The sequence below is a fragment of the Xylaria bambusicola genome, assembly GCF_022495145.1.
Source record: "Xylaria bambusicola strain CBS 139988 unplaced genomic scaffold F5B22scaffold_31, whole genome shotgun sequence".
In the NCBI taxonomy this organism is placed as follows: Eukaryota; Fungi; Ascomycota; class Sordariomycetes; order Xylariales; family Xylariaceae; genus Xylaria; species Xylaria bambusicola.
The window spans coordinates 1-19,937 of NW_025953584.1; the positions used below are offsets into that span (position 1 = coordinate 1).

Consider the following 19,937-nt stretch of genomic DNA (forward strand, 5'->3'; position numbering starts at 1 on the left):
AAATTATATATAATATAATTAATATTATATATTATTTTATATTATTAAAAGGGAAGGTTAAAAGCTTTTATAAAATAAATTATAAGTTTAATAAATATTACTATATAAAGAAAATTAAATTATAAAATAAAAGATCTTTTATTATTAAAGATATTAAGGATTAAATAAAGGTACGGGGTATTTTTAAGGTAGAAAATCATATTATACGTTAAGATAATTATTATATAAAGAAAAAGGAAACTTATATTTAGCATTATAAAGCTTATAATAAACCTAGCTATAATATATAAACTTATAAAAATGTTATAAAAACGTTTAATAATTTAAATTTAAATTAGTTTAAGTTAATTATATAAATAATTATTAAGATATTTTTAAATATATATATAAAGGTTAAAAATATAGCTAGGTTAATTAAGTAGTTAGGTTAAATGGGAAATATATTATTAATAAAAGGATATAATATTATTAATATAGGAATTTTATTTAAATTTTTAAATAATAATAAAAATACATAATATTAAAATAAAGTAATATTTAAGCTATTATAATATTAAAAGAAATAAATAAATAAATTAATTTATAAAATAAAAAATTAAAATATTATTTAATAATATATAATATTAAATTAAAAGTTAAAAAAATTCTATAAAATTTATATAAAAATTATTAAAAGGATATATATAAAAGGAAATTATTATAATAATATTTAAGTTAATATTTAAAATATATATTAAATAATTATTTAAAACTTATAAACTTTATAAAAAAGAAATTATATAAATAATTAATAGGATAATTTAATTATAATAACTTTAATTAATATTATAAATAGTTTAATTATAAGGATATTATATTAAAATATAGTTAAATATAAAAAAAAAATTATTAAAATACTTTATTTAATATAAAAAGGTAAAGAAATATTTTAAAAATTAACTATATTAATTAATAATATAATTATATAAAATATATAAATAAAATTAATATATATTAATATTATATAAAGATTTAAAGCGTTTTAAGGCCTTTATAATAATTATAAGGGTTTTTAAAAACTTTAAATCCCTTTATTAAAAAAAAAAGGATAGAAAAAGGATAAAGGAAAAAAAGGAACGGAAATAAGGGATAAAAAGGAAGGGAATTATAAGGAAAAGTAAAAAAAAGGAGGAAAAGATTTAAAAATATAAAATAAAAGGGGAAAAGGAATATTAGGTTAATAAAATAAAGAATTTAATTTTTAAATAATCTTTTAATTTTTTTATAAAGTTATAAGTATATAGAATATTAATTATAAAATAACTCTTTTACTTTTTTCTTTTCTTTATAATATATTAATATATATAAAAGCTAACTATAAATGTAGCATTAAAAGTAATTTAAGGGGTAACCTTTATATATAGCTATAAACTATTAACTTTAAATAATTTAAGCATACCTTTAAAATAGAATGAAGGAAACTTAGCGTAAATAGCTTTATAGCTTGCCCTAATGTTAGATTAGTTGAATAATGCTATAACTAATTAATTATTAGATAGGTTTAATATGCCCCTACGCCCTTCGGAAGGCTCTGTAGGTATCTGCTACGTGGGCACCCCCTGGCGTTAAATGGAACAACAACAACAACAACGATTACTGGAACCTGGGCTTAAAGCGTGATATCTATCGGCTGGTACGATTCGCTATATGCAGAGATAGCTGGCTAGTTTATCGGAAGCTGATCTTTACATGAAAAATCGACCTTAACGAACGGGATATTCTGGGTAGATTGACCGTCTTCTAGGCTCTGCGGCCTTACTTGCGTAACGTTATAATACTTCATTATGCCCCAGACTCGTTCCAGGATTGGACGAATCTGAAATACCGGACATGCAGGCAATATTGGGCAATATTGGAAAGTGAGGTTATACAGAATTCGCTTCTTGAAACAGACCCTTGAGACCTGGGCGGTCTGGGCTGGCAGACCAGTAGTATACAGAGTCGAGTCAAGCCACCAACAGCCAAGGATTTGGTTGGTCAAGGTGCAATACACCCAGTAACACAAGGCTTTCTCTCTTAAATCTTTTCACAATCCTGCCAATTAATGATCACACACTAGTAATTACATAAACGTGGACTTATCCCCGTAGATCTTGCTGCGATGAAAAATCCTGACGTGGAAAACATTGTGAGCTCAGCATACAGCTGTGACAAGGGTTCTTATAGAGGGCTTGGAACTTAGTCATATTCAGTAATAATCTACTAGGGGTCTCTAGGGTCTTGATTTCTCTCCTTCTTTAAAGTGGGAGATTCCTTGAGCTATTTATGCTCATTCTGGCCTGTTAGGCTCCTTTGCCTTAACTGTTGGTTCCAATGCATCTAACAATCTGACCTTGTGACTCGGTATATCCAATCGCTTATAGCTTCACTTTCGCCAGGGATACGTATGGCTGTAAGTGGCCTAGGGGGCCTTGGCTGTATGACAACAGCTGCGCCAACGTGAACCGGCCCCCGAGCTGTCAACGATGACGCCCGCGACCTTTAAGGGATCTGGTTAGTAGAAATCCCCTGAGATTATGCTCTAAGTTTGGTATGACGTGACAAAATCCGAAATATCCGTACAGCCTAAGGAAAGCTGGTATCGAGTATTGGATGATGCTAGGCAAAATGAAACTCTCGGTACCTGTGCTCGTCGCGGTACAGGTTCTCTTCTCTTCTTGATAACTAAGTTCTAAACACTTGCAAAGGTGGCATGAACATAATGACTGGACCTAGCCTCTAGGCCAACTGTGAGATCCTGGGCAAAAAAGAAATGCTAGTATTCCGCGTGCATCATGGTGAGTAGTTCGAATAGCCCCCAGTCTTCAACACAGTGTAGTCATTCCAAAGATGCTCTTGGGGGGGGATGTAGGAGCATACAGCTGCGCAGGCCGTTGAGAGAAGGTCATGATTCTGAATCTTTAAAGGATTCTTGTATGCATTACAAGAATATAGGTAGGTTAGCATCTAGGATGATCATTCCAATCTAACTTGAATTAAGCGAGTGCACATATCGCTTAGGTAAATAGACCCTCTGACACTCTTTTTTTTTTTTTTTTTTAAGTGACATACTATTATCTCCGTAGAATACCGCCTAGTCCTGAAATAGTCATTCCGGGTTTTTGTCACCCCTACACTTCGTAGTCAGTCTGTCCCACGAAATTATCATGCACTCATCATCTCCATGCATAGACTCTTTCGCGACTTCTCCCTCGCGAACCGAAGATGCAATCTTCAGACTTATCAGCTCACCGAGGCAATGAACCAGATAAATGACGTTTCTGCCCGCATAGTGATACATGCGTAGGCACCGGCTGGGTGGCATTCTCTAGCGCGGAGTTAATGGACATAGGAGGTGGAGGGACGTGAATCATCTGAGGCCTGCATCCCTAGTACATAGTAGGTAGGTAGGTTATCTAAAAGGCACGGTATTTCCTCTTCTAGTATTAGACGAATAAGCTTAAGAGGGGTAGAACCCCGACTCCACCCCGCTTTCTCCAAGCCGTTGAGTTGTTGACATAGCAACTTGTTAGGATCAAACCTCTGGCTTCCATCACAACCAGTCCCGGGAACTACTGCAAAACTAGAGTTCTAGTGCTTGAGTGTTTTCTATCTAGGGAGAGGTAGAGGAGCAAATGTAGAACCTGGTGGTAATATGCTAAACCATAGGTAGTAGATCCTACTTTGCAAGCGTTAACAGCTTTATGCGTTGTGCGGATGCTTGGCGATCTGGCCCAATGTAGATTCCCCGCTGGTCTTCTGGCGACGGCCTTCCCTGCACCGGATACAAACGGGACGGCACGCTATGCCGCGAATCATCTAATGTAACCTAGTCAGTTCCATTTCGAAGACTACAGAACACATACCAATAAAGCTTTGGACTCTGATACTAGGTATGTAGAGTAATCCCACACATACACGACCTGACTCTTCTTAAAAAAGAAAAAAAAAAAAAAACGGTTGTAGACTTGGAGAGATAACGTCAGCAAACGTGTCCAGTTAGGTTGGTTCCACTTCGTACATAATAACGTTGGTAATATAACATAACTTATACACCAAAAGCATTCTCATTCGCCCAGAGAATCTCCGTGAGTACACTGTGTGAAGGGAAACCCCGGCATTGCCTAGACAGTCGTACCATTCTGATTAGGACGAACTCCGCGTAGGTACCAAAACGGAAGCAGACAGACAGTGAAAGATCATATCACATAGTGGGCATACTACAGAAAGAGTAAATAAGTCATCAGATAGCTTGCATTGGCTTTGATATGTAGCGAGTTGTAGAATACTAGTCGTGACGGCATGCGGAAGCGCCGGGATAGTATACCTACCTCCCTGAGTATGTCGTATTGAATGTACATGGTACAGTTTATTGTCCGAGCCACTTTCAAGATCGGACTGTGTCGAGGCAATATTCTTCGTACTGTTCAACAAGAGTGTGTGATACAAAGAGGATGGAGGGGCCCGGACATCGCGATGGTGTATTTATTCAGGCGTACCCATCTTTCTCTCAATCATCATCAAACAAATATAGCGGCTGTTTGCGCATCGCATCAATAGTTTGTCCCAAAAAGTAGCGGCTTTCCCTCTCGAATCCAACTTGTGTTTTTGAACATGGCTCAACAAGAAGCATCTGCTACAGATGCTACTTTTCCATGGAGCAAGTCTAATCTTCCCAAACAGCTATTCATCAACAACGAGGTGCGTCATTGGCGCAATGAGTGTATCCAAGTACACTGTACTAATCGAGGTATAGTTTGTCGCTGCGAAGAGCACAAAAACGTTGGAAGTATATAATCCGAAAGATGGGTCACTCTTAGCCAATGATGTAGCTCTCGCAGGTGAGCAAGATGTTGATGCTGCTGTAGCTGCAGCCGAAGCAGCCTTTCCCGCATGGAAAAAGACCCCAGGAATGGTCAAGCGAGGCCTCCTATTGAAGCTCGCTGACTTGATTGATCAATACACTTCCGATCTTGCCGAATTGTCACGGATAAGTATGGGTGCCCCCTTTTCGACTATCGGGGCGCTGGAAACTGGGGGAAGCGCTCAAACGTTCCGATATTTCGCGGGATGGTGCGACAAGTTCGCGGGGGAAACCTATCCTCAAGACGATGGTTTCCTGAAGATCGTACAGAATGAGCCCTTGGGCGTCACTGCGGGTATTACTCCGGTACGTAATTCCGATGGTCTATCATCTACCTCTCCACGTGCTCATAGAATTCTCAATCTGTGAATCTTGATCTCTAAGTACTTCTTTGATTTGTATAACGTTTCGAACATGTATGATCTGACTCCGATCGTGACAGTGGAATGGCCCAACAGCTGTTGCCGCTTTTAAAGCCGCTCCAGCGCTTGCTACCGGCAATTGCTTCATTCTCAAGCCATCAGAGAAGACGCCATTCAGCTCACTGGCACTTGCAACCCTTGTCAAAGAAGCGGGCTTCCCGCCGGGCGTGTTCCAGGTGCTTACGGGCGATGGAACAACCGGAGCTCTCCTTGCAAGCCATATGAAGGTGCGCAAGATCAGTTTCACCGGGTCCACGGCGACTGGTCGGAAGATACAGGAAATGGCAGCGAAGAGCAACCTGAAGCGGGTTACTCTGGAGCTTGGCGGCAAGAGTCCCGCTGTCGTGTTCGATGATGCGAACCTTGAGAACGCTATCAGCTGGTGTGTCAGGGCCATCTGTCTTAACACCGGCCAGGTGTGCGTTGCGGCATCGCGGGTGTACGTCCAAGAAGGCATCTACGACAAGTTCTTGGAAGGGTATAAAAAGGCAATGGAGGAACAAGGTAAGGCTATTGGTGACCCGGACGCAGCCGAGACTCAAATGGGTCCGATAGTAGATAAGTTGCAGTTCGACAGAGTTTCAGGCTTCTTAGAAAGGGGCCGGAGCCAAGGTACACTGCTGACTGGCGGCTCGCGAGTTGGCGACCAGGTCAGTATCGAGTCCAACGTTTCAGGATTCGGGAGGTGCTGACTTTTTCAATTGCTGTAGGGCTACTTTGTTCAGCCTACTGTCTTTACTGACGTTCCGGAGGATGCCGAGATTTGCAAGAAGGAGATCTTCGGTCCCGTTTCGATCCTCAACAAATTCAAAACGGAGGAAGAAATTATTGCCAAAGCTAACGATACTAATTATGGACTCATGGCCGGTGTATTCACACAAGATATCAACAGGGCGATGAGAATTTCTTCCGAATTAGACAGCGGTATGGTCGGCGTAAACTGCATGAGCCGTAAGTACTTTTATGTCTCCTACTTGAATTGTAGCATTTAGTATATTTTTACCCCTCTTAGCGTAGGCTCTACGTCTGGGGATACAGCGTCTTTAAGATGACCACAGCTGACATCAGATGTGCAGTGGCTTTTGTGAACGCGCCCTTCGGAGGTACCAAGGAAAGTGGTACGGGTCGTGAGAACGGAATCCATGTACTGCGGACATATACGGAGCCGAAGACGATCATGGTCAACTTAACGTATTAAGGGGCTTGGGGACAGGGTAGCGCTGGAAAAGGCCAACCGGAAGCGAAAACGGCTAGAATGACTCCGTTCAATCTGTATGAGGAAAAGCATATGGCTGAACCATCCTCTGCGATGAGTGAGCTAGGAGAAGAATCTGTATTTTTTGGCCGGGGTCTCACTTACTTTGATAAGGTCTCAGGCAAGGGCTTGGATTTGACATGATATCGTAACAGTAACTTTTTATCAAGCTCAGTACGGAATCTCATTAGGCTAGAATAGGTTCATGTCTACTAAGTATACAGTCTACTGCTCTTCGGAACTTCTTTGTTGTCTGTCTATCTGTGTGTAGCCTCACGCGGAGCTCTTCTCGTACATAGTACTGGATATCACCAAACCCTTCTCCAGCGCGTTTAGCGCGTTCGGCGCTTTCAGCATCTACAGCCCTCCGTACGATACCCACATGGCTGTTCTTGGCTCTCGGCGCAACAAAGGTATGAGACGACTCTACATCGTCCTTCATACTCAATAAGACAACATGTAGCAATTATGAGTGTGAATTCTTGCCGTTATTATGCAGCTTCCTTGTTGGCGAGTAGCAAGCAACTTCCTTCGTGAGATCACCAAAGCAACCTATCAGCAAACCCCAGCAAGTAACTAAATATTCCCCGACCAGCATATCTATCTGATTGTTCCTCGGCGACGTATTTACCCAGTATATAAACCATTCGGCAGCCGATGAGAAATTGGCAACATTGAACTAAAACAGGGCAGCTTTATGCTGTTATCTGCCATGCCGTGAGCTCCATGTCGATGAACCAGCAAATGCCAAGCCATCTACCCCGGCTAGGGAACTTAGTCCAATGGTACAGTTGTATAATCCCGAGTCATGAATGCGATCCCGCCGCTAATATGGGTGACTATTCCTGATTCGTGTCTGTCTACATGAATCATTTATCATGCAGGTTCGGCATCAATGGCACCAACGAGCCTTAGCTTCAACACTTACACTGCAGCCTGCCAGCAAAAGCCTACCTAAACCCCGGGCAGTGCAGAAAAGCGGATAGGGGATGGGATGGGTGATATCATGGAACCCAAATGACAACACATCCGCGAATCTCGCCTGGTCTTGACGATGTAAAATAATCCTCAGGCTGGGCTGGTAATTTTCAGGCTGTGTGGACTGACGCCTATCAACAATGCTCTATCCAAGCAGCATTCTAGCTAGTAATTCTCAATGGGGCGAGCTTCCGGTGGGTTCGTGGGTTCGTGGCCTCGAAGAGCACCTACCGAATCGCGACATATTACTAAGGCCATAGTTGAAGTAGCATTGCTAGTTGCATATACAAAGGCCTATAGTTGCTGCTAGATATAATGATATTTAATCCCTGGTGGTCACCCCTCAAATGCTGCTGCATAGATTTACGAAAGAGCAGTATTTCCTTGGACATAGCCTTCGTTGAAGAGAAGCCAACCTTGCTCTGAAGCTTGCATCTTCTGCATCATTCAAGATGGCAGACCAGCCAGCCTTTCATTTCGACGATACACCGTCCGGTCACGATGCCAGCAAGCGGCTAGAAGGCCCTATTCATGCCGAGAAGGACATGCGCATTGTGATCATCGGAGCTGGAGCATCAGGTCTCCTCCTAGCTTACAAACTTCAGAAGGACTTTCAGAATATCAGCTTCACAGTGTATGAGAAGAATCCAGCTGTAGCAGGGACATGGTACGAGAATAGGTATCCAGGGTAAGTATAGATTTTATCATTTAGTCATATCACATAAGCCAAGACTCTGAGACCCCTGACACGTAACTAAATCAGGTGTGCCTGTGACGTCCCGGCACACAACTACACCTGGAGTTTTGAGCCAAAAAGTGACTGGTCATCAGTTTACCCTCCTGCCGAAGAGGCGTACGGCTACTTTGAAGGATTCGCCCAAAAGTATAACCTACAGCGATATGTCCGTCTACAACACCAAGTTATTGGGGCCTACTGGAAAAGCGACACAGCAGGATACGAGATACGGGTCAAGGATACGGCTAATGATGCGTTGATTACCGATCACTGCAACATTCTCATCAATGCGGGTGGTATCCTTAATCACTGGCGCTGGCCTGACATTACGGGTCTAGACAACTACAAGGGAATCCGCTTGCATACAGCCCATTGGGACCAATCCGTTGAGTTAGAGGGAAAGCATGTTGGTCTTATCGGCAATGGATCGTCGGGCATCCAAGTCCTACCTGCGATTCGAGACAAATGCAGCAAAGTCACTACATTTATTCGCAATCCCGCATGGGTTTCGCCGACCGCTGGTCTTGAGCAACGTGCATTCAGCGAGGAAGAAAGGTCTACTTTCGAAAATAAGCCTGGCGCTCTGCTCGAGTATCGAAAAACTATCGAGAATGGCCTCAATGGATCATTCGGCCTGTTCCTGAAGAATCACAAGATACAACAGGATACCCAAACTTATGTGAATGGTCAAATGGTGGAAAAGATTAGAGATGAGAACCTGATATCGAAACTAACTCCCAAATTCAGCCTTGGGTGCCGTCGACTCACACCGGGTGTCAATTATCTAGAGTCTCTGACTATGCCCAATGTTGAAGTTGTCTGCGGAGAAATCAAGGAGATCACAGAGCGCGGCTGCTTATGTGATGACGGCAAAGAGTACGCCGTCGACATACTTATCTGTGCTACTGGTTTTGATACGAGCTTCCGGCCTCGCTTCCCTATCGTCTCACACACGGGAGAGAATTTGCAAGATAAATGGGCGACGGATCCCCAGTCATATCTAGGCGTGGCTGTTGCAGGGTTCCCGAACTATATGACTGTATTAGGGCCTAATTCCCCTGTCGGCAATGGTCCTGTTCTCTATGGCGTCGAGGCCCAGGCAGACTGGATTTGCAGGTTTGTCGACCAGTATCAGACCACCAATATGAAGATGTTCATGCCGAAAGAAGAGGCCGTCCAAGACTTTGTGCAGTACAAAAACCACTTTATGAAGCAGACAGTGTGGGTGGATGACTGTCATTCGTGGTACAAAAACAGGGGCAACGGACAGGTTACTGCCTTGTGGCCGGGGAGCACGCTTCACTATGTCGAAGCGTGCAAAAATCTTCGTCTCGACGACTTTGATATATCTTATTCCGGCAACCGCTTCGCATGGCTAGGAAATGGGTACTCACAGACAGAACTCGACGAAACGGCTGACTGGGCATATTACATCCGCGAGCATGACGATAGCCCCCCTCTTTCTACCGCTGGGCAGAGAAAGTTGCTCACGGAGAGTGGCACGGTCAAAGAACGTACATTGGTCAAGTACTCTTGAGCACATCATCAAGCAGGTCAAACCTATATATACAACTATTGAAAACATCTAATACACAAACTCAGTGTCTCAACAACTGTAGCCGATGAAGATGATTGACCTGGGAAAGGGTATCGCCAGCCATCTTCTATAGCTGAGTTGAATAGGTGCTGCCTGCATAAGACACTTCCTCTTGAGTAACGCTAACTCTAATCAATTTTCGTCCTTTGAGTTGTTATGACTAAGTGTGTTACATGCATGTTCATGTAGCATGTTTTCTCATACGAGGAGCTGGGCTAACGGCTAAATGCGCCAGTTCCACTGTCCTATAAGTACATACATTTGACAAGGAGATATTTTCAATTCTACCGATTCTGATATTCTAGCGTATGGAAGCTAGTATTTCTCTTCTTTCAAGACAAATGATAACATTCAAGAGGCCACTACGTTTTCCTGATAGAAGGTGCGGACACCAATCTGCATTCACAAATAAAACCCTATGAAACACGATCAAGCCTTCGAAGGATCAAATGGAACGCATCACATGCCGCTTACTACCTGCTAAAACACATGTGGACATCTCGAATACTATGGGTGCACATCCAGCTACCTACTCGTCTCTTGAACATTGCGAGACCGGTTTCCTGCAAGCAACCTTGATGCTTATCCCCCACATGACTCTGATAGACACTTACACGTCCTTTATAGTAGCATTCATTGAACACTTTTAATACATACGACCATAAGATCTGGAGAACGCGGGGTCCCGTCTGCTCCCCCTGAGCTAAGTCAGATACTGCCAGATTAGTAGTTGGGTCGGTGACGACCAGCGAATCCCTGGTGTTGTATGTTTTATTTTTCTTGTTTCCATATTGTATATCGATTTCTCGCTATATGGACATACTAGTACACGCCTGAGCCGGTGGAATGCGGAAAGCCTTTCAAGTGCCTGACCTTTTTCTCTCGGTTAGTTTGTATCTGAGTAGCTGGCAGCAGATACTCGATTGCAATATGGTTCTTGATCTCCAAGTGCGCCGTCAATATTATACTAGTCCTGTACGAAAGGATTTTACGACTATGATTGTGACGCCCCTCCGAAGACTTGTAACGATGTCCCAAGACCTATTTTTAACGTAGCATAACAGAGCTATGCTAACGTGGGACAATATCCCTAGAACCTACCTAGAGTAAACACAGGGCACACGGCGCTCCGGAACTACGTAATAATTAGTGGCAACTACATCCACAACCACCACAGAGCCCAGACGTTATTGGATTATCAGCACCACAACTATCATATATTTCCTGGTTAGTAAGCTTGTCGGAGAAAATTACGGCATCTTCAGTGGTTCTGGTGAGTTACTTGCGCCATAATGGTGTTACAATCGCTGTAATTAGAGCATATATACTAATCACCGCAGCCATTGTCACTCCCTTTATTCGCAGCCGTCCAGCACTGTTTCGGTCTATAGTTAGTTGATTTCCACAATTAAGAAGAACGCTGCCCATGATCGTATTTTAATGTTAATTACTGTGAGTAAAAACAGATGGACCGGGTACTCGAATACCTAGTACTACTGCTATATATGCCAACAATTACTAATAGTCAGAGATAGTTTCTCCAGCCACATCTTGAATATGATTTATAAAGAACTCCAAAACCAATGCGTGGAGGAGCAACTATCTACTTGTTTTGGAGGTCATGCCAACCCTAATAAAGTACAGCATAGACCAAGGAATAGTGCATATAAAGCCAAATAAGGGAATAAGGAGTAGGAATTAGAACTTCCCTCCTTGTGCAATAAGAACATTTACTTGCAATCACAGCAGGAGAGTACTGTGACAGAACTCTTGATTATTTTGATCTCTTGGGTCTTCTGGCACTTTCGGCGGCACCCATGGTTCCGCTCATCTTATCTCTTCGAAGGTGTGAAACGAAACAAAAATATGCTGCCCCAGTCGGCGTCGGTTATCAACTCAATGTTTACAATGACCTGCTAGCAATATATACGAAAAGCGTTTAACTACTCGTTTTATTCTTTAATGCTTAAGTTTCTTAGTTAAACCAACCAGAGCGGTCATGGAAAAGCCTTTACATCTTGTAGCCGGGGTTTAATTACTACCTGAGCAGAACTCACTCTTATATAATTAATCTCAATCCAGCAGTATAAGTAGAAAGCTGTATATGCGATTTCCAACAAATGAGACTTGTCTGGAAAGGACTGGTAGCTCAGTGGTAGAGCAATGGACTGCAGTTCCATAGGTCATGGGTTCAATTCCCATTCGGTCCTCTATAAATTAGTTTAACGTTTAACACTTGCTTTTTCCCTTTTATCGTGTTAATGGATGGTTTTTTAATCCATGATAGCCACTTTAAACGTGAGGTAGTAATGCGTAAATACATATTCTACCTATTATTGCTGTAAACATCATACATCTAACAGCGTCGTTTTTAAAAACGTATAATACTTTTATTTAATTCTTTTCCTTCTTATCTTATATTTCATCCCTATTTTCCTGACTTGCCTAAGATGATTAAAGACATTGAGTTAAGTTGTGATCCCTATCCATTGTTGGAATCCGCCCCATTATATTACCTATGGTTTCACACTCCTCAGCGACCCCCTCTCAGTCCTTTTTCAACATCTCGTGGCTCTCACGGCGCCATCAGTGATATTGACAGGCATTCTACGACGCCTATAGGTAATGAATAACATTGATATCAGATGCTATTACGTGAGCGGCACCAGTAACTCGGTGCAACATAGCCTAGATTAAACTTATGAAGCCTTCATCAGTGAGTCAATAGGTTAACTGTGAGTGCCGCTAGATGTTATCAATAACACGAATAGATAGTCATGAGATCTGCACTTACTTTTTAATCATGGGCTTTTTTTGCTATCCTAACGCTTGTATGGCTAATGAGTGCGCTCATCAGACGTCTAAGCAATACGACACCATTGTCCTCACTGCCTTTTTATACCAGCATTGAGCAGTTAGACGCTTAAACCCAGAGACCGTATAATTTGGTGCTTGGAGACCAGAACGAGGAATAAGGTCAATAGCCCCGAATTTTAATCACCTCCGAAAGCGTTAGCGATGTAATGTCTCTTAAATTGCCTGCGGCCAGAGGGGGAATAGGACAATTGGCACCGGCAAATTTGCAAGCCATTTGAGACAGTCACGCAAACCTTGATAGAGTCATAGTAATAGATTTCTGTTCTAGACATGTGGGTAGCAGTACGTTAAGCTGTAGGCAACTCAATATCGTGACTAACATGACGATGGATGCTCTATCAAGTCAATTTATGTAAACTCAGTATGGAATACGAGTTTCTGAACCACCAAAAGGGGTGGACTTATCACCGTGTAACACCAGTAGTCGTGTACTTTCCAGGGGGGAATCTACCAAGAGTGCCATGTGGCACGGATTATAGTGTATTTTTTATGTACTTACTAAGGCTCATTGACTTTTTGGTGTTTAAAGACCGAGTCTGGAACTATCTACCTAGCTCCCCTTAGCAGCATAGAGTCAGCATGCGCAATAGGACTATCGAAACTGTTTCCCGATCAGACCTTAGAGAGTGGCAACGCCCCTTAAGGAAAGGTTTAGTGTAATCAACGTGACACATTCCGTCCAATTCTCCGTGAGTTATCGTTGCTTAATTTCACTCGTCACTAGATGTATACTTTCAGCTGAAGGCTTAGTAAGTAGGGTGGCACGATCATATGAGACACGCGATCAAGACCTTCATGCCCATTCGAGTCACTCCTGTATTACGCATTGCATGGAACAATTCTTCAATATTATCATGGTTCACGGGATACGGCAGCGAAGATAAAAAATCATTCGTCATGCCAAGATGCCTTTTATGCTCTTATGAACTAATTCTAAAGCGAGTATGTATATATCGGTAAAGTCATTCACGATGTGCCCCGAATCCCTATCATCGGATCCCTCTCGTCGGGAATAGCAAGCATTCGACGTTACAATCGATCCACACGCGCTATACAGGAATTCGGCCTGAGCCTGGAGGAGCACTATTCCATATCTTGAGTAATTTATGGGTCGCACCCATGTGCTACTACGTAGTCATCCCGCTTTCTACAATTGATCGCTCGCGTCTAAAAATACGTGTGGTCCCTATCAACTATTCAAGTGCTTCGACACGAGGCACATTCGGCACACACTATCACATATAACCAGTGACGAAGGCAAATATCGAGCCTGCTGGCTTACGATTCGCCTTCTCATTCGTGGAAAAAGGGAAGTGGTCTATTGTATAAAGTAGTGGGAGACTAACTACATATATGTATTAATCTTAGCCTGAGGTTCGAACTTGAACTAGTGTAGTTCAAGCCTCAAGATCTATCGAGATGCAATGCAATCAGTTCAACCAAGATCGAGTTGATTCTAATGTAGTTAACCAGAACTTATTTGCCTTACCATAGCACCACGTTTTCAAAACAATTTGATTAATATGCCAAAGCCACCGTATGAGCTTAGGTGGAAGCTTGCAGAGGACTACTGTTGCCGGGAATAACCTGGAAATGAGGTCTTAGACTCGCCAAGAGCAGTAGTGCCTGGGCGAGAGTAGAAGATTTCGGCAGCTGTTGGTTTCGAGCTTGCATGTAAAGAAGGGGCGGCAAGGATTGAACTGTCCACTGGTCATCACATGCCTGTCGTCCTGCCCTCCTGCACGTGACGACTTTGTGAGGAGATCGGGGCTGGGACTATCTAGTCTAGAACGCACCGGGTTGCCCGGGCTGATCTAACGAGTCAGGATTGGAGGACTCGATGTGCGATCCTGACTTGCTGCTCCCAAAGAAGCCTAACAGTATGGGGTACCCTGGCGGTGCAAGGTGTTGAATCCTCGATATTATGGTATTTCATAGTGTGCCATATATTCATTATACATATTTACAATACATGTTGTACCTAGTACGGAACTGAATGAAAGAGTAGGTTCATCTTATGAGCACTACCACGACGCTGCGATCGTACACGTACGTATAGTGTTCTGTGTAAATGTATGGCCAATTTGCGCAAGAACTTGCCATCAGAATACTAGTTATCTTGTATGACTATTTAGGTAATTAGCATCTCTCTTTGCAAGCATGTGCTCAATGCAGCTCGCTCCTTTCATCTAGGTCAAACTCCAACTGCATTATGACTGTTCCAATAAACCATGAACGTTAGATTACCACATATCAGTGTCGGCAGCTGGTGCTGCCTCAACCGCGCGTACCTATCCTCCACAGTCCGCAGTCAAAACCTACAGTAATCCCGTTTGATGAAGCCGATGGACAAGCCGATTCTGCGCCCTAGTGGAGTAGTGCTGGTCAGCCGGCACCGATCCACCCCGGCTTTCATGCTCTAACACATGCTGGTATCCGCCGTTTCCACGTTTATAAGACACATAACAGGGAAAACCCCAGGTCAAGAGCGGAACCCGGAGCTTACATGTACATTATTCTTCGTCCAAGTCCACCCCGCGAACGATGGAATAAGCCAAGGGCCATACGAGAATATTGAATTGCAATAAGATCGGTTGCAATGGCCGAGTGTTTACAGTACGATTGCGCTGAGGTATGGGGAGTCTTCATGACTTCGAGGTATGTACTGCGTCTATTCCGCCCACCGGTAAATTCCTAGTTCGGTATTGCTACGTGATGGTGCGTACCATACATAGTAGTCTGTCCCGCACTCCATCCCATGCGTTCCTGCAAGACTCTCCCTCCGTTTCAACCAAGAATCAGGCCCACTGCAGTGCTACTGGCGCTTATGAACTTCTCACTAATAGCCCAGTATTCCTATCTAGGATACGTGCGGCGCTGTAGAAAATTCTTTCAACCAACCACACCATTAGGAGGCTAGCACTTGCGAGGCGCACTCCAGGTTCCGCGTACAGTAGGCCTGGTAGTCGTGGGCCCTGGGGTGACGACTAAGGTAAGTCCATGTAAGGATTTGCCTTGTTGGCAACTTGAGTAAATGGGGGGCCAAGGATGGGGGTAAGCGTGGAGGCGGCGTGGAGAAGACCCATCAACTTCGTTATGTTGGGTAAGCTCTTTGTGGGGGAACGGAGGCTCCATATAGACAGACCATCCAGTACCTACAGTACTTAGACATTCGCTTTTCCACGCGTGATGGCTTCTCACTAATCCGAGGTCGGTTTGCCCGGGACCTGATGGCACTTTCTTGTTTTCCTGTAGTGTCGATTTTGAGCAATCGAAACGCCATTCAATCACAACGACACTCAAGAAAATGGCAGCTTCGAATAATAAAGAAGTGGGTGATGGATCGGAGATAGACATCTCCCACCAGGAGAACGTCTCCCAGCGTACCGATGCTATAAGACGAAACAGCAAGCAGCACATTCGACACCGAGCTTCTGTCGCCTGCTACTCTTGCAGGGATCGTCGTATTCGATGTGTAGTTCCCAAGGGAGCGTCAGAGTGTACACAATGCAAGCGATCTGGGACAGAATGTGTAATAAGAATGGACGATGAGCGTCGTAGGTGAGAAGCTTTTTCCTTTTCAGAACATACCATCTGGGACTATAAGAGACCAGTAATGTTGATGATGCAGTTAGACCCATATCCAAAGCATACGTATCGTCTCTATCCGCTCGAATTGGCATGTTAGAAAGCATGCTAGAAGAGAAGGGTGTAGCTATTCCACCTGCCACTCACCCGCCTGTGACAAGACATGAAGCACAGTCCACAAGCTCAGGAGATGATTCTCGCTCGCCAGCTAGTGAAGCTCGACTACGCTCGAAATCAGACGCCAGTTTAAGACATCAACACATACTATCCCCGCCATACTCACATGAAGACTTCGCCATGTCTGAGAGTCCTATAGAGGACCTTATAAGCACTACTGCGTCACAGTCACGCAAAGAATCTCTTCAAATGGATTATTCACAAGCTCACAGGCCAGGTCTCGAACAGGAAGATCTTTTAGATCACTTGCTCTTTTGTGACGGCGATCTCTCGCACGATCAACTTCCAAGGAAACTAAATCCCAGCTCTTCTTCAGCCCCTCACATATTCACTGGTTCCCTTAGCAGATACGATGTGGGAGAGTCATCAGGCCAGGTCCGCAGAGCAGAACGTATCATCCGATCGCTCACACCGAAAACATATGACTACTTGATGCATAATTTCTGGAAGCACCACAATAGTGTTTTCCAAGTTGTCGATAGGGAGTGTTTTGAGGCAGACAGAGGATCCGAGAGACCCCGGTTCTACTCATCGTTTTTGCACGTTATAATGCTAGCTTTAGGCTGGCGGTTCGCCGACAAGGATCGTTGCGATGTTGCCAGGATAAATGTGGGAAATCACGAGAGCGCTATACACAGAGAAGCTAAATCTATGCTCGAGGTTGATTTGGAGAGACCCACGGGTATTCCCAGTATACAGTCGCTTCTGCTTCTAGGAGATCTTGAGTGCGGCGTTGGTAGGGACAACATAGGTTGGATGTATGCCGGTGAGTCTTTGGAGTCCGGCATAAATCAGGGGGTAACAGAACTCTAATATTTGATATTATAGGAATGGCCAGCCGTTTAGCCTTTGATATGGGCCTACACATCGACTGCAGTACTATTCAACTATCCGACCAAGAAGTCCGCGTACGACGAAGAGCGATGAAGGCATGTGTTCTTTATGACAAATATTGGTCACTGTTTCAAGGGCGGGCAACAAGCATTACAAGTCACCACATAGATTTTGACTTGTCTAAAGCGACTGTCTTCACAACTCAATCATTTGGGCATACGCCCTATATACCAACCGGTACAGAGATGGTTGACGAAGAAATTCATAAGCAATTTTTTGAGCTGATGAGCTTAGCTACTTCTAATTTCGATCATAGAGTTAGGGTTGGACGCAACGGTGGACTAGACAGGAGCGACTCGTTCCCAATCCATGCAGCGGATGAAGATGATTCCACAGAGATATTACTCGACCAGCAGCTTCACGACTGGTATCGGCGGCTTCCCAGTCACCTGAGCTGGGAACCAGAAAACGCCATAACTGCTCCTTGCAGCTATTTCCTTCTTCACAAGCAATACTACGCTATCATAATACTGTTGCATCGCTCTCGTAGAGATCGCAGACCAGCAGCTAATGAGGAAACCCCTCAAGCCAGCAACTGCCCCAAGTCGGCACGCAAGATATGCACAGAAGCGGCACTTCAATTCTCTTCGATAGTCTCTCAGTCTAAGAAAAGGTGCGACATCGGAAAAATATGCTGCACAAGCTTACAACCGGCAACAATCGCTTCTATCGCCTTGCTTGCTGCGATCGCTCAGTGTGAGACTGAGACTGACCGAAGACTCTATCACTCATCCCTCGAAGTATTAACCGACATAATCCGGGACATGAGCCGTTCGTGCCAGCCGGCGATCCGCCAAGGTGATCTAATAGAAATGGCTCGCGCACAGCTACACTTGAATATGCGCGACCCTCAGAACGGCTATGGCAACCCTTGGGAACAAAACGGGCTACTCCAGTTTAAGGACTCCAATGTTTATTCCTCGTTTCCGACGAACAGGGATTTCTGCATCGGAGGACAGTTGTTTCCCGCTTATGAGCAACCCGGAGCGACTCGACCTAGGCTACAGCCCCATGCACCGCCAAGTCCACCCTATAGCCATTACCCTAACAGAGAGCAATTGAATCTCATGTCCAATCTCACTCCTAGATTTCCCGATTCACCTGAGTCGTTCACCAATCTGGGATCGCTATATTCCATAGGTACTGATGACATGTACTCCACTCACTCTGTCCTTTACACTTCTGACAACTACCTCCGACTTGCCCCGTCGGCCAAAGGTTGGGGTCTTCACAGTCTTCACGCAGCAGGTCTTGTTCAACAGACGAGCGCAGACTTGGATTCACAGATGCCGGACTGGATAGGTGAATCTGCCACTCCGCGCCACGAACCCAAAATTGCCAGCCAAAATGGTGATTTGAGCGTGGCCCTGGGTTCTGAGCTTGATGGCGAGAATATAGTAGAGGGTAAGGGCGAAACCGCCGATAGCCTTGGGTGGATGACCAGCGAGAGGAGATCTAGCGTCTTCACTGAGAATACGGAGCTCAGCAACTCGAGTACTGATACTATCGCCCAGCGTCGCAACTACGAACTAGATTATCTGAGACTGTGATATCTGATTTCATCTTTACTTTCTATTATTTTAATTTTTGATTTTAGGCACCACGCGGCGCTCAAGTATGGAACAAAGCGGGATGCGGGCGACAGATACCTATTCTTGTTTTCGTGTTTTACTATTAACTGTTCATGTACATAAATGCGGTAAAAATTGATGAGACACGCGACAGAGCTAGCTAGCTATGTGCCAAGCCTTAGCTTGTAATGGAATTTTAATATCTAAAAGCATTTGGTTTAATACTCCACAAGTAATGAAGTAGTATCGGGGTGTGCTCGGGTGTCTCTAGCAACTTTGATTGCTGAGCATTGTGACCAATCGTATATCAATATCGCCTCTAAAGCTAGAGTTGTCACATATCTACCCCATACCCCATACTTGGTAGACAAACTGGCATAGCAAACTCAAGGGACACTTGGCGCATGTAGGGATGTTTCCTATTCTCACCTTACCCCAGCGTGTTACCATCCCTGCAGTTTCCCACGGCTGCATATTGGCCTCATGTCTTGTCCTGCCTTCTTCGTCTAGCATAGCATACTGCATCAGGCCATTCTGCCGCACACCAATATCTTCTTACAGTCTAGCGGTCATTTTTTCTTCTTGGGAAAACAATCGGGACAAATCACTACCCCAGGTTACCGCTCAGCCGTCGCTCAGGTCACTCTTGTTGCTAGATGTGGAGGTTACAGCAAGGACCACGACAGTTAGGATCAAGCAGGGTCTGCTTGTATGGTCTGCAACCTTGTCGAATACGCTGGGCCCAGGTGATTAGGCGGAAACTATTGCCGGGTATGTTATATCTTTCCCCGCACGAGTCAGGCATGTAATGCCCAAGGTGATGCTTCTTGTCTGTTTCAAGTATATTTGCCAGTCTATATAACGACTTCGCTTGTCAAGATGAGTTTGCTAAGTTGCTTCGTCATGATACAACAACAACTTATTTGGATTAAAGCACACAGCCCTAAATGTTATTAACAT

At 43.8% G+C, this 19,937-nt stretch overlaps 3 protein-coding genes and 1 non-coding gene across 4 annotated transcripts; all 4 read left to right on the forward strand.

Annotated features, from left to right (window-relative positions):
* The first annotated feature begins 4,262 nt into the window (after positions 1-4,262).
* F5B22DRAFT_612752 (aldehyde dehydrogenase) lies at positions 4,263-7,239 on the forward strand. The gene is made up of 5 exons (XM_047975363.1): positions 4,263-4,719; positions 4,775-5,188; positions 5,325-5,954; positions 6,015-6,255; positions 6,381-7,239. Exons 1-5 carry the CDS (start codon positions 4,633-4,635, stop codon positions 6,500-6,502), a joined length of 1,494 nt encoding a protein of 497 aa, XP_047829228.1. The 5' UTR covers positions 4,263-4,632; the 3' UTR covers positions 6,503-7,239.
* Positions 7,240-7,545: 306 nt separating this feature from the next.
* Positions 7,546-10,065, forward strand: F5B22DRAFT_280782 (uncharacterized protein). The gene is made up of 2 exons (XM_047970284.1): positions 7,546-8,225; positions 8,301-10,065. The coding sequence occupies exons 1-2, from the start codon at positions 7,990-7,992 to the stop codon at positions 9,808-9,810; spliced, it is 1,746 nt and encodes a 581-aa protein (XP_047829229.1). The 5' UTR covers positions 7,546-7,989; the 3' UTR covers positions 9,811-10,065.
* Positions 10,066-12,008: 1,943 nt separating this feature from the next.
* F5B22DRAFT_t126 lies at positions 12,009-12,080 on the forward strand. The gene has a single exon. It is a non-coding gene; the product is annotated as a tRNA-Cys (tRNA).
* A 3,718-nt stretch (positions 12,081-15,798) lies between these two features.
* On the forward strand, positions 15,799-19,189 carry F5B22DRAFT_280853 (fungal-specific transcription factor domain-containing protein). Its single transcript, XM_047970285.1, has 3 exons — positions 15,799-16,308; positions 16,383-17,278; positions 17,341-19,189. Exons 1-3 carry the CDS (start codon positions 16,055-16,057, stop codon positions 18,954-18,956), a joined length of 2,766 nt encoding a protein of 921 aa, XP_047829230.1. The 5' UTR covers positions 15,799-16,054; the 3' UTR covers positions 18,957-19,189.
* The last annotated feature ends 748 nt before the right edge of the window (positions 19,190-19,937 follow it).

Excerpts from the sequence above, each read along its gene's own strand:
- F5B22DRAFT_612752 (XM_047975363.1), top strand. The coding sequence starts at position 4,633 with ATGGCTCAACAAGAAGCATCTGCTACAGATGCTACTTTTCCATGGAGC. Across the intron at positions 4,720-4,774 it reads AGCTATTCATCAACAACGAG|TTTGTCGCTGCGAAGAGCAC; the intron begins GTGCGTCATTGG and ends ATCGAGGTATAG. Across the intron at positions 6,256-6,380 it reads CGGCGTAAACTGCATGAGCC|TGGCTTTTGTGAACGCGCCC; the intron begins GTAAGTACTTTT and ends TCAGATGTGCAG.
- F5B22DRAFT_280782 (XM_047970284.1), top strand. The coding sequence starts at position 7,990 with ATGGCAGACCAGCCAGCCTTTCATTTCGACGATACACCGTCCGGTCAC. Across the intron at positions 8,226-8,300 it reads TACGAGAATAGGTATCCAGG|GTGTGCCTGTGACGTCCCGG; the intron begins GTAAGTATAGAT and ends TAACTAAATCAG.
- F5B22DRAFT_280853 (XM_047970285.1), top strand. The coding sequence starts at position 16,055 with ATGGCAGCTTCGAATAATAAAGAAGTGGGTGATGGATCGGAGATAGAC. Across the intron at positions 16,309-16,382 it reads ATGGACGATGAGCGTCGTAG|ACCCATATCCAAAGCATACG; the intron begins GTGAGAAGCTTT and ends TGATGCAGTTAG. Across the intron at positions 17,279-17,340 it reads CATAGGTTGGATGTATGCCG|GAATGGCCAGCCGTTTAGCC; the intron begins GTGAGTCTTTGG and ends TTGATATTATAG.